The sequence below is a fragment of the Lepisma saccharinum genome, chromosome 8, assembly GCF_977018435.1.
Source record: "Lepisma saccharinum chromosome 8, izLepSacc3.1, whole genome shotgun sequence".
NCBI classification, from domain to species: Eukaryota; Metazoa; Arthropoda; class Insecta; order Zygentoma; family Lepismatidae; genus Lepisma; species Lepisma saccharinum.
In genome coordinates, this window is record NC_139236.1 from 20130056 (window position 1) to 20144614 (window position 14559).

The 14559-nt window shown below is 37.5% G+C and overlaps 2 protein-coding genes across 2 annotated transcripts in view; one reads left to right on the forward strand and one right to left on the reverse strand.

The window, feature by feature from the left end:
• The window catches only part of RanGAP (Ran GTPase activating protein), a 55087-nt gene extending 53770 nt beyond the window's left edge, over positions 1–1317 (forward strand). Inside the window, exon 11 of the mRNA XM_083126329.1 lies at positions 755–1317. Coding sequence (XP_082982455.1) covers positions 755–824 — 70 coding nt within the window. The 3' untranslated portion in view covers positions 825–1317. The remainder of the gene's footprint in view (positions 1–754) is intronic.
• On the reverse strand, positions 1259–6521 carry LOC145991692 (uncharacterized). The gene is made up of 2 exons (XM_083127752.1): positions 5295–6521; positions 1259–1264 (listed from the first exon to the last, which is right to left on the reverse strand). The coding sequence occupies exons 1-2, from the start codon at positions 6519–6521 to the stop codon at positions 1259–1261; spliced, it is 1233 nt and encodes a 410-aa protein (XP_082983878.1).
• Between the last annotated feature and the right edge of the window lie 8038 nt (positions 6522–14559).

The window sequence follows — 14559 nt, forward strand, 5'->3', positions numbered from 1 at the left end:
TGCAGTCCAGGATGCATTTATTTATAGATAAAGCAAGTCTAATTCTCTTGTTTGAATTTGAATTTAAAATTTTGGGTGCATCATCACTTAGGCTATTTTGCACCCGTCACATTATACGTTAGCCAGCCCCTTACCATTACAAATAAGAACTCTTAACGTTGCATAACTAAAAATCTTAAAATATTGTGACTTCTGTTAAAAGCTGAGGCTGTAAACGGGCACTCAGCGCACACAAGAACAAAAAACAGGACAACACACACAAAATTATACTAGCCATAGTGTCAGTCGCCAGAGCCTAGTTCGTCTGCAAAATGCAGTCCAGGGTGTACTGTGTGGAAGTGAGGTTGACTTTTGGGTGTCTATGTGGAAGGTACCCCTTACACCCCTAATTCTCTTGTTAAATACAGCTTCAGTTTTCATCTTAACTGGCCTTTTGGTAGAGCTTTTCATTAGATAAATATTTATTTTCTTAATTGCTAATTTCCAACTTTACCTAAGTGAGGTTCGTATAAATAAAGGTAGACAAACAGAGAAAGGTCAAGAAAGTCAAGAAGTTTGGTTTTGTAATTTTTTAGACATCCTGTTTTTCAAGTTTTAAGAAAATGCATGATATCAATATTGTGAATTAATCCCTGGTTTGAAAATATTATAGTATGGTACTGTGTGAACAATTGCCAAATAATTTTTGATAATTTTACCTTGTACTTTAAAAGTTAATCTGGATATCCTATTTCTTTTTCCAATTTCATTGCAGACCTAACCTGAAAGTTGATGATTTTCCTAGCACAAAACACAAGCTGATGCAGGTTTTGTTTCAGTACTGAAGAATTAAGATGTCATACTCTTGTTTTTAAGTTCAGAACGCTGTGCATAGACATAAGATCACAAACTCTTTTTAATACGTGTGGATCTGTGCATTCATGTATATATTTGGAGACAGGAAAGTGTGGATATCTTTGGAGAACAATTTAAAATCCAAGTGCATCATGGTCTATTTCCTCAGCATTTTTCTCAGGTTTCTGTGCAAATTTTTCTTGTGCCAACATGCAAATAGCTTGTATGCATCCACCAGTATGGGTCAGACTTGGATTAAAATGTTGGAGCAAGAAAAGTTTGCTTGTGTTGAATTTCTAGATTTATGTCTCCCAGTGCATTAGATCAAACTTTGTAATGATGGAAGTTACATCATATCACAATTTTGATAAGTGAGAATAAAGAAATTAAAATAATTGGAATAAACATGTATGTACGTACGTATTTATAACTGAAATGTAAGAATGAGTGTTTATATAATAAAGAATGAAAAATGTGTGTGTGACAGTACTATCTAGTATTTTTTGGTGGTATTTTTTCCATTGTTGCTTCAACTACATATTACCCAGAAATCATTGGGTCTGATGACATAAAGTAGAACTTTTTTGAACGTAAGTGCCAAAACTTGACATGGAGTGAAATCTTGAACTTCAAGCATTTTACACAACTAGTATATCATGTTAAATGAAGTAACATGCAAAGAGAAGTTTCAAAACCTAAAAGCAAGCGGTAGTAGGTAAATTTGTAAATTTTCATTCCTAGTTCAAACTTTAAAATTCCAGAAGATATATACAATCAATAGCTGTTACTTTTTGTTTTGATAATTTAGTTTGGTGGTTTTGTTTTTGCTTCATTAATGTGAAGGTTGTAAGACCTAAACTGGAAGTAAGAACTTTCTTTTTTTCTTATTTGTATTTTACTGATTCTGGCTATTGTTGTTACAGTAGACCAGCCAAGAAGCAAAAAGAGTAAAAAAAGCATGTTCCCTGCATGGAATGTTAATAGCTGGCACCCATGCTAAATCAGTGTCATAATTCAGATAGAACTACAGTACTAAGGTGGATGCCACTAAAGATTTTGACATTAAAGGTCATTTCAAGGTCATATTGTGGGCCGAATAGGTCAAATCTCAGTCATCCAAATATAGCCATGTACAGGCGAGTATATTCTAGGCTATCGCCGAAGCCCAGATTAAATACAGGAAATAATCGACTAGCAAATGTGATTGATGCTTCACTCTCAAACAACGACTGCGGGAGAAAACGATAGTATAAACCCGCGACTCCTGTGCACCATACTCCCGTGAGGAGAGGAGGGGGAGATTGGACCATGTTTCCTTATGGCCTGAGCTGAACGAAAATAGAAAAGGCTGCGCAGGGATTTTTCGTCCAAGGTTTGTTTTCCTTGTGCTCGCTCTATACATGGGGATGGACTCCTTTCCTTTAAAATTACCACCAGGCTTCAGCGGTTAATTTCTTCTCCGACAAGCACCTGGAGGCGGTCAGTGATGTATTTGTAGTATCTTCCAAACCCAAGTGTGGACAGGGAAATATTCACTTTACAATGGCGATAAAACCTTACAGCGATGCCAATTTGCTAACTAGCATGGGATTTTTCCCAAGTAAGGGAAATTTTGAAACTAAACTACTATTACAGGAACAGGAAAAGAGTGGCTGGCATGTGATAGGGAATTTGTCCTCTAGGTCAAAACAACACTGTCCCATAAAACACATGCAGAACTCGCAGGCCAGTGACCTTCAACCAACCACGCTTTACGATGTTTTCAACCCCTCTGCTGCTTTGTTTATCACTGGCTGGGGTAGACTGACTGGCTGGAGATGACAAAGGGCATTTTGAGAGTGGAAATCGCGTTGAAGGAAGTTTAAGAAAATTAGATTTCTTACTGCGTGGATTTTCTTAAGTGTATTGAGTGAGTGAATTACGTATATATGTTTTGAATGATTTGTGCTGCATCGTATAGTGAACGAAAATGAGTGACATAATTAACGAACTATTGACGAAACAAGTTACTCGGCTTTGCATGAGGATAAACTTCAAAATGTGAAGATATGCAGGCCTCTGGCATTGCAAAGAAGAGAAGAATGGATTTGATTTGTTATTTTGCATTGCTTTTCTGCCACTTTAGCTAATCGCGACGATGAGGATGAGTGACGATCTGATGAAATTCATGAAGGGACATTCACAAAGAATATCCATGTCCATGCCTGGATTTGAACCCGGGTCCCCTGGCATCGTAGTGCTCTGCGCTAATAACCATTTTACCAGAGATGTTTGCCAAGAGAAGAATGGAGTTCCTGTTCAAATTAAATATTCAAGGTAAGAAGTTTATTATACGCATATATTTTTTTCTCGCACTTAGGCCTACATAAACATTTCACAATATGGGCCTCTACATTTTATAAATAACCATGAAATATTTGAAATGTTTTCCTTATTGTTTCTATATTAATGAAACAGTGATATTTTTATAATTATTAGTAAATTGTAATGTATGTATTTTAAGAGCCCGTATCAGCGTCACTCGAAAAATGCACCGGACAGATGTCAAATTTTCTTCCTAGTCTTGCCAATATTGATTCCATTTCCCCCTTCGAACGCAAATCCATTGCATGGTAGATTGTTTGAGACTTTACTGGTGGGAGGGTTGCTCGGTCGAAAGAAACAGAAGACAAGGTTCCCTGTCCGCTACTACCCCCCCCCCCCGCCTGGAAGGTCAGGCTCTGACCATAATAGACCTTTCTTTTGAGCCCGCACGTTTATAACTCCGAGCCGAGAGGGTTTCTGTGACAGGACAACACTTTTTCCGAGTGTCTGAAAGAAGAAAAACACACATTGACGAACATCGCAATACAACTTACATGTAATAGAGCCAAGGACTATTTAGGGGATGCGGGGTGTCCAGGGAGTCCGAATCTTCCACGAGAGACTTACTAAAATTCTTCTTCTTATGGCACTACAGTCCACTGATGAACCTTGGCCTCCTCTGTGATTTGTCTCCATCTATCTCTACCTTTCGCCACAACTTTCCAATTTCTATACTGGAGCTTCCGAACATCCTCATCCACTCCATCCACCCATCTTAATTTAGGCCTTCCTCGTTTCCTTTGTCCACCTGGGCTATCCAACATCACTCTCTTTGCAGGGTCACTATCACTCATGCGCATCACATGACCTGCCCATCTTAATCTAGCCGCCTTTATTATACCAATAACTGTTGGTTCTTGATATAAGTCATAGAGCTCCTTATTAAATCGCTTTCTCCATTTTCCATTCTCACATACTGGTCCCAATATTCTTCGTAATATCTTTCTTTCAAAGGTCTCTACCAACTCTTCATCTTTCCTTGAACTGGTCCAAGTTTCCGCAGCATAAGTCAATACAGGTCTTATCAGTGTCTTGTAAAGTATTAACTTAGTTGTTCTGGACAATATGGTGCTCTTAAAATGTCTCTGTAGTCCATAATAGGCCCTATTCGCTGCTATAAGTCGTGCCTTTACTTCCTCCTGTGAATCATTTTCATATGTCACAACAGAACCCAGGTAGATAAAGGTATCCACTCTATCAAATGTATAATTAGCCATTGTTATGGTCGGTGATGGATTATATCTGTGTGCTTTGCCTGCTGCCATGTACTTAGTCTTCCCTTCATTCACCACCAATCCCATCTTTTTTCCTTCCCTTTCTATGGCCAGAAATGCTTCTTCCACTGCATGTAGAGATCTTCCTACTATGTCCACATCATCTGCATATGCAAGTATCTGGATTGACTTATAATATATGGTACCCCTAATTTGCACCCGAGCTTCCCGTATAACCTTCTCTAAGGCAATGTTAAACAACAAACAGGACAGCACATCGCCTTGTCTTAGTCCATTTTCTATTTCAACAGGTTCTGAGAGTTGTCCTCCTACTCTTATCTTACTATTAGAGCCCTCCATAGTTATCCTCACCATTCTTATTAATCCTATTGGAATTCCGAGATCTTTCATTGCCAGATATAGTTGGGTCCTGTTTATACTATCGTATGCAGATTTAAAATCAAGAAATAGATGGTGCGTTCCTATCCCAAACTCCAGCGTTTTCTCCAGTATTTGCCTTAAGGTGAATATCTGGTTCACTGTAGATTTCCCTGGCCTGAACCCACATTGATATGGTCCAATGCACTTTTCTACATATGGTAGTAGTCTTTTATATATAATTCTTGCAAATACTTTATATGCAACGTTCAACAATGTAATTCCACGATAGTTTGCACACTCCATCATGTCCCCTTTCTTGTGGATAGGTACTATGATACCCGTCCTCCATTCACTTGGCATCTGTCCCTTTTTCCAGATTATGTTTATTATTTCCTTCAAGTCTCTAATGACACTCTCGCCTCCATGCTTAAGCAGCTCTGCTTGCAAGTTATCTATACCAGGTGCTTTACTATTTTTCAATATCTTGACTGCCTCCCATACTTCATCTAACTTTGGACTTTCTATGCCCCCTTCTCCTTCCTCTTCTTCATTTAATCCTTCTTCCAGCATACCTGCTACATCTGCACTGCCATTCAATACATCATTAAAATGCCTTCTCCACCTTTCTAAAATTTCATTAGTGTCACTAATTATATCGCCTGTTTCATTTCTACAGACTGTTGTCCTTGGTTTAAAAACATCTTTTGTATTATTTACCAGCTTATACATCTGTCTTACATTCTTCTGCTCATGCAGGCTTTCCAACTGCTTCATCTCTTGCTTCATCCATTCCCTTTTTCTTTTCCTATGGACTCTCTTCTCAATCCTTCTTTTCTCTTGATATTCATCCCTAGCTCTCCTTGTTGCACTTCTTTGCTGCATCCTCTTATATACATCATTCTTTTCTTTGGTTACATTTTGACATTCCTCATCGAACCACGTTTCTTTCTTTACTGGCTTTTGTGTTTCAAGTACTTCCTTTGCTACATTACTGATCCTCAGCTTATATCTATCCCACCTCTCATCTACATTTTCCACTTCTGCCGGTTTCATCCCGACGAATCCCTCTTGTAGTTTACTTCTGTACCTCTCAACCACCGTTGGATTTCTTAACTGCGTGACATTAAATTTAATCAGGCTAGTCGCCTTCATTTTTCGGCTATTAGATATTCTTGCTCTAATCCTTCCCATAATCAAATAATGGTCGGAATCGATATTAGCCCCTCTAAAAGATCTAACATCAATGATATCTGATCTATGTCTACAATCTATCAGCATGTGGTCAATTTGATTGTAAGTTTTTCCATCCGGGGCTCTCCATGTCATTTTATGAATATCCTTGTGCTGGAACAGAGTTGTTGTTATTACTTGATTCCGAGATGCTGCAAACATTATTAGCCTCATACCATTGTTATTTGTTACTTTATGCATACTTTGTTTACCAATTGTTGGTTGATACACGTCTTCAATGCCTATCTGGGCATTGAAGTCTCCAATTACTATTTTTATGTCATTTTTTGGGCAATCATCAAATGCTTTCTCTAATGCATCATAGAAATCTTCTTTTACATCATCTGTGGATACTTCCGTGGGTGCATGTGCATTGATTATACTGTAATTAAAGAACTCTCCTTTAACTCTTAATGTCGATAATCTTGAACTTATAGCTTTAAATCCTATCACTAGATGTTTTAGTTGTTTATGTATTATAAACCCAGTTCCTAGCATATGCAGCCTTTCATCACAGCTATAGAATACAGTTGCTTCTCTCTTTTCCAAAACTCCTTTTCCGATCTTACTAAAATTAAATTATGTAAATATGCTTGTTTTGTTTAGCATTTGTCGTATAATCGAGAGAGGTGTATTTCCGTCAAACTTATTGTAAGGGAAGGATTACATTGGGGTCATACAACGTTGGATGACTGTATCAAATAAGATTTATGCACACCACTACCTAAGTAATATGCTTAAATATTAAATTAAGAGCTTTACTTTTCGTCAAATGGATCTAACATCCTTTTTCGTTATTCAATAAATATTCAATTCCTTATCTGTTTCACAATCACCTTGCCAGGTCAGATGTTTTTATACAAATTGAAGCGATCTTAACTATTCATGAGCTAGATAATGAATACGTGCTGTTATATTCCTATTCTTATGCCATCTTTTCCCATTCATGTGATAACAATATTAATTAATATTTTAATATTATTAATTTAATATTACTGTTATTTTAACTTGTTTTTATTATTAGAAGAAGGTACCAACATCATAGGCGTGCGCAGACCCTCTGATAAGGGGGGGAGGCAAAAACCTTGAAAATTAAGTCAGATCGGCAAAGAAAAACCTCATTTTATCTCACTGTTTTAGTTTTTTGCATTGATGTGATATATATATGTGTGTGTGTTCGCGCGCGCGAGTGTGTATATTATATATATACCTAGGTATTAACATATTATTTAAACACATTACGTAATCTATTCATCTGCCCCTTAACAAACCAACAGCAAAATTTATATAGATTGTCTCTGAAATGTGAGCGCTCGTTTTCCTCCAAACCAAACTGTTATAGCAGCAACTGTCTGAATTACTTATTCGTACTTACTTTCTTTCTGGTAATTTACAATGTATTGGAGAAAAGAAACTGCGAGCGAAGCGAGCAAGAAAAATTTTCGATCCAAATTTTTGAAAGTTGAAAACAGTATTGATTTAATAGGGCGCAAAAAAATTCATGGGATGGCATGGCATTCTCTTTTACAATTTTTCTCAATCAGTTTGTTCGGCGCCCAGGGCCAACTCCCGCTACTTCCTAGCTACGGCTCGGAATTTGACAAGACTGCAAGAAAAGCAGGTACCCCGAGCGAAGTGAGAAAGAAAATTTTAAGAAATGTATTTTTATTTGTATAAAATTTAAAGTCGAGGGGACAATTGTCCCTCTGCAACCCCCTGCAAGTGACCTGACCGTCTGGAAGAAATAATGCAAGATGGACGTGAAAACTAATTCCGTATTGAGTATCCTTTTGTCCTGCTACTAGTAGATTCTGCTAGTCTTGCTTTCTTTTAATTCAATGATTTCCGTCCAAGGTTGGAAAAAGGCATAAGCAATGCCCCCCTGTCCCATTGTGGTTGCGCCATTTCCTTTTAGAGTATAATATTGTTTAATAACAGCGACAATATTGCTCTCCACTAAATTTCTAGGTGAAAGTATAATAATATAGGGGCATGGAACGTCTGGAAGGGGGGCAAGGATGACCACACCTTGAAAACGAAGGTCAACCTAAAAGTATATATTTCATAAGTATAATTAGATTTCAGTCATAGTAATTTACATTAATTATTATGTAATGGGGACGCAGGAATGCGATAATTTCAAATTCAAGTGGTGTTTTTTGAGGGGACAGCACTAGTATCGGGGTAATATGCCCATGAAAAATACCTTTCTTGTCCCTTTGTGGAAAAATCTGTGAACGTCCGTGATTAGGGGGCAATCCCCCCCCCCGCCCGTGCGCACGCCTCTGACTAACATATATGGAATAGTTTATAACATCGAGTAGCAGGATATCTCTCCTGTATGGTGCTGTAAACTAGGGAAATAATGACGATGTTTTGTAGTAGTGCATAGCTATTCAGCCTGTTGCGACACATGTGCAGAACAGGCGGAAGACATTCTTTTGTGTTTTCTGCAGTTGGTGGATTATCCTAAGTGAGATGATTTTGATGTTCTTTCTTTTCTTAACGTAATAAAAACGTGTCTTACAACCTAAGGCGTCATGCTTTGTGCTCCGCCTGAGGATGAATTGTATGATGAAACTGATGAACGGACACTCACAAAGAGCATCCATGCCGGGATTCGAACTCCCGGATGTGCTAACCACTTCATCACGGAGGCCAATGCTAATGCACATGAACATCAATCCAAGTTAGCCATTTGGAATCATTGGGAAAGTCGTGTAGTTAGTAAAATGTGTACTTTTAGCATTTTTGATACAATTAAAACTATTTACAGCCAATGCATATTACTCATATTGAACCGGAACGACGAATTTGTGAATTTACTACAGGACTTTTCAAACATCCGCAGATAAGGCTAATACAGTTTCTTGTTCATATCTATCATAGTTATCCTGAAATACACGTATGTCAGTTTTCACGCAGCTTACTAGTTTCCAGATATGCTTGATTCTGTTAACTGTACACTCCTCTTATTCATAGTTGCGAACTATCTCTCCGGATCCGAGCATGCATGTGAAAAAGAACTGAATCACTCCGCCACGGGGGGCAGCTTTTCTGATTGTAGTTTCTCATTCGAGTATTTGCAATGAATGTAATTGTCAGCGATGTTTTCTCAATCCTTTCATCGTTACATCGTTATTGAAAACATCCGAGAGGCAAAAATACGACATTAAGGAATTAAAAGACTAAAGAAACTAACTAACTCTTAAATGTTAATAATTAGAAAGATTATAAGTGAACCTTCCCGCCTAGGTTAGCGGTAATAATGATGCTTTGTAATCGACGGGTCACGAGTTCGATCCACGGTTAGGGACATTTAATTAAGTGGCTCGGATTCCACTATAGGCTGCAGGTTTTGTCCCGATTAGCCTCTGTGCAACTAAACATTGCAATTTAGTGCAAAAATCAGCAAGCTTGGGCAGTTTTATTCCTTGTAAGCCTAGGTCTTCATGTTAATAAATTATTATTTATGACGTTGGAAAATAATTTATGCCGAGTGGCCAATTTCTATTCCATGGAGAAGAATCAGATGTGAAACATATATAAAACTATTGGTAGTTATTTTCACTACTAATCACATCTGCCCAGTGCGAGAGCTGCAACTGTATCCATTGATTTATGTCAATGATATTGAAAGTCAATGCTTTTGTCTCCTAGTGTAGGTGAATTTGCACTGAAAATATGTTTGTTCTCTCAGTGTTACCTTCACAATACAATTGGTAACATCCTCCAACTTATAAAAATTAATTTTTAACACTCGTTCCAAAAATAGTGACATGATTTACATAGGATAATAATTCATTTAACTTCGTAGGCATCGTATTATCATCGTTTGACCCTCCAACAACCAAACAGCAATCCCACAGCCACTGAACACATCCACCTACCAGATAGGCAGCAGAGTATCTGTAAATTTTTTTTGGCAAGTTTGGAGACTTGTGATTTAACAATTACTTAGTACGTATTAAATAATCAATGTCCGTTGTTGATCCATGCAGATCTGCAGCTGTCACCTCCAACCACGATTTTACGTACAACACGTTGTAATAATCTTGCGATCTTATAAAAGCAGGAAATGTACTTGAACATTGCAATGGTCTTGCCCTAAGGGAAGTTTTATAATGGAAAATATTACGAAGATAGCTTCTACTTCTTTAATTTTCGATCGAAAGGCGTCTACCGTACTATAAAAATCTGGGGGCTACAGGGAGCTTAGATATGTTGTTGGGGTTTCATCCCCCCTAACCTCCTTGTAGCTCCGTCCCTGGCTGTATGTATTTCGTCCAATGAGTACAAGCTAGCAAAACTGTGAATTTCAACAAGTTTGTAGATAATTCTGCAGCTGTTCATAAAAACAGACGTATTTTATTAGTTTCTTGCTGTGGTTCATTTTCCCATTTCAGCAAAAAAGTATTCACACTCTTTGCATGCGGTGAGTAAATGGGGGGGAGTGAGAAGTTGCCCCTTAATAGCCTCACTTAGAAATTTAGTGCAGAAGAATCTAATAACAGTTCTTAAACAACATTATGCTTTTATAGAAATAAAAGTAAATACTATTTTCAAACCTACGAAAGTTCCAAGTAACTACGTAAGGAAAGGGTAGTGTATTACTTCCTATGTAATTGGACTCTCCCACTAGCAAATTTCTTATTAACACCTCCACATATTTCATTCTTTAGTTGTATTATCTGTATGTGTCTGCAGAATAAATTGCCCATATATTGCACATGAATAAATTATGTGTAGTTCTTTTGAATTTGCGGTTCTAAACCACGTTTATACGTACAATAGTCTTTGAACGGCAGAGATGGAAAATAAAGCGCCAGCAGAGAACAATGGTGCCACTGAAGTTGAAATTCATCTAATAAAGTGATTTTAGGTGCGTCGGGACACACACGACCCTGTTTTGTTCCCATCAATGTAATAAAAACAGTGAGATGGAATGAAGGCTTTATTTCGTCAGCTGAACTCTTATCAAGGCCCTTGCTCCCCATAATCGGAGGATCTCAGCACGCCTAAAATTCCTTATACAGAAATAGTGCTATTTGTCGTATATCCAGAAAGTTGATTGATTTGCTTTATTTTACTTCGCTTTTTGTGCCACTTTTGGCCAATTTGCGAAGAAGGGAATAAATGATGATATTTATTTTATTTATTTATTTATTTGAAAAGTCCTGAATACAGAAAAATCCATTTTACATCAGGATATCAACCGGAAAAGAAATAAACAAAATAATAGGATGGACACATACACACACATATACATATATAACAAGAATAATAACAACTAGGGCAAAAATAATATTATTTATACTCAAACATCCGCGGCCAAGCCGGAATTCGAACCCGGAACCCCTGGCGTCGTAGCGCGATATGCTAACCACTCCCCCACGGTGGCCGGCCCCAGAAAGTTGAAAGTGAATGAAATTTTTATGGTGTGTTTTGTATGGTCATTATCAATAGTAAGTCTGTCATATTATTCCACTAAATAATGTCTTTGGAAAAGAAAGAACAACAAATAATTAATGTATTTTATTTTACATAAGACCTATGCCTAAAAGTATTTTTGTATATGATGACAGAGAACTATCTTATGTTGTGATTTCTGACTGTAATATATATATATATATATATATATATGTAATTGGTGATAAAATAACGCAGTAAAGTATTAAGTAAATATATTTTATCCCCCTACTTACAAATCATGAAAGGAGTCAAATTCGAAATTAAATTGAACGGACGTTCAAAATTTTTAAAAATAGCACTATTTCCATAACAGATCATCAAGTATTTTTTACCATTGACCCTCAGGAATATCTCAAACTTACAATGAACGTTCATTGAACTTATTTATGATCGACAGCTAAAAAGTCATTCATTTGCATGACTGGATGATAATCCACCACCAGATAGAATTTACACAATATTTACCTAAAAACTTTGGGTAAAGTCACCTTCACCCTAAAAAAAATCCCTTGGTAATGGACTTTCGTGTTCTCACAAAAAAAAAGTTATAATGTGGCACAACTTTTCTTTCGCGGGCAAACCTTTTGTAAAGGTGTACTTCAGTCTGTGCAATCAGCCCTTCCCATTTGTGAACAATATACTGGGGAAATCCACCGTCCTTCACTGTTGTCATTGCACTACAACCCCATCGTGATTTAGTATGAGGATATCGCGTAGTGATGAACTGTTTACAAGCATCGCCCAAACCATTGATTCTCCCCCCAAAACCTTTCCCTGCCTTCTTTTTTCTCTTCCTAGCTCTCAGCATGCTTTTTTCTTGCCACTTGAGGAAGACTGGCCGATTGTGAAAGAAAAAAGGAACGGGAGAGGAGGGGGGTTCATGAGGGGCGCGAGCGGTACAGAGGGGGAAACGGCTAGCGCGACCAGCTTCGAAAAGTCGAAGTTAAAATTTACATACATTGCTCTGTACGTCGACAAACTACAGACATTCTAAAGAAAATTATGTAAGATCAGTTTCATTTCTTTGCTGTAGAAGAACAGTAGAAGCTTTCTTGTTCTTTAAAATGTTGATTTAAGTTATTACATATAATTGGCGAGCAAGTGAATTTTACGAAATTGAAGGAAAACTACGTAATAAATAATGTATTTAAAAAAAGGCTTAACGACATAACAAATTTCATATTTGATCTTTAACTCAGTAAAATTTAAATGCCACACACATGACTGTTCGAGCACAGAAGGTCGACGCAAGAACCTATTTTTTAGGTATCGTCACCAGCGGTGATACGGGCTCTTAATCGCAATTTCACATCACCTTAAAATCCAAGAAATTGAACGAAAAAGAGCCTCCCATTTGAACATTATATTAAGAAGAGAGAGCCCAGGTTTTGAACCCAGCATACGCCACTGTCCATGTAATATATCAAATGAAAGGTATGGAAGAGACAAACAGATGGGTAACATTTTTAGGTCGGAATATTGATCCCAGACGTAGGTAATGTCTGTTAAAGTACACCGTAGTATTTTTTGTCAGCCTATGACTGATTGGTTTATGTGCTTAACAAAGGTCAAAAAACGTTGAAAGTTGGGAATAATTCCATAAAAGCTGAATTTTGGCTCTTAGAAGACTATTATCAATGCAACATCCCAAAAGTCCCTCCCACGGTGTTCTGTTTAATTTTTCAATAATGTCTGTGGTTTTGGCGTAATTTAACAAATGATATTTAAAAAGTTATATTTTTCTAGTACTTTTTGAAGTTTTTGCCTTGTAACTTTTGAACAAATTAAATGGCAGGAAATTGTTTCAAATAAAAGTTGTAGCCTAAGTTATAAGCTTTAAAACGACTGAAGTTTTAAAGTATTTTAATAACAAATATACCATAAAATGTGTGTCTAAATGTATGGTAGTGTATCAAAAAAGTCTCTCTTTATCACAAGCCGGTGGTTAAGTCCCAAATCGTTGACTTTTTGTTAAAAGCAAGACACTTTGTAGAATTGATTGTTATATCATTTGAGATGTTTTCAGTTGAGTAGCCAATTGCCAATAGTGTGCTGACGACCGCCTTATTGAAAATACGAGGGCCACTATTTATATTTTGAGCCTTGGCAACACTGATTGAAGTTAGGCGCGATTTGACGTTTGCACGTAATCGTCTGGCATTATTGACCATAACGTACTTCAAATGTTTTGTCAATAGCTTGATTTGTGTTGTTTATGTTGCCTTGGAGATTGTGCGACAATAATAAAATGGAATTAACTCGTGAACATTTTCGTGCGATGATTTTTTACGATTTTCGACGTGGATTATCAAGACAAGAGTGCATCGATCAACTTACTTACTTGCACATTTGGCGATGAAGCCCCATCCTTGGCCACTGTGAAACGCTGGTATAACGAATTTAATCGTGGCTGCCATTCGCTCACCGACGAGATTCGCGAAGGTCGTCCAAAATCAGTTGTTGTTCAAGAAAACATTGATGCTGTGCAAAACCTAATACTGCAAGATCGTCAAGTGACATACTGTGAGATTGAGGCAACCATAGGCATTAGTTCCACCAGCATATGTAAAATATTACATGATCATTTAGCTGTGAGAAAGGTATGTTCTCGTTGGATCCCACACAATTTGACAAGAACTCAAAAAGACGCTCGCGTCAATTGGTACAAACAAATGCTCAATAAATATAATCGTGGTGCTGCAAAAGACGTATATAAGATTGTAACAGGTGACGAATCATGGATGTATGCATTAGAGGTCTGCACGGGCTCGGGCCAGGCCGTCGGGCCTAGGCCCGGCCCGGCCCGCGGGCCGGACTCGGGCCATAAATAACCAGAACTTCTCGGGCTCGGGTCGGGCCCGGGCCTCGTGGCTATTTTGTTAGCGAATATTGTCATCGAAAAATAATTTTTAATTATTGAAATTATGGTTTACTTCGAGAATGAGAATACATTTTTTGATAACAGCTAGTTAACGAAGTACAACAGTGCCCATTTTTTCAAATGCTGAATTGGTAAGTAATTTTAATTATGTTTTCGGGCTCGGGCCGGGCTCATGTTTACTTA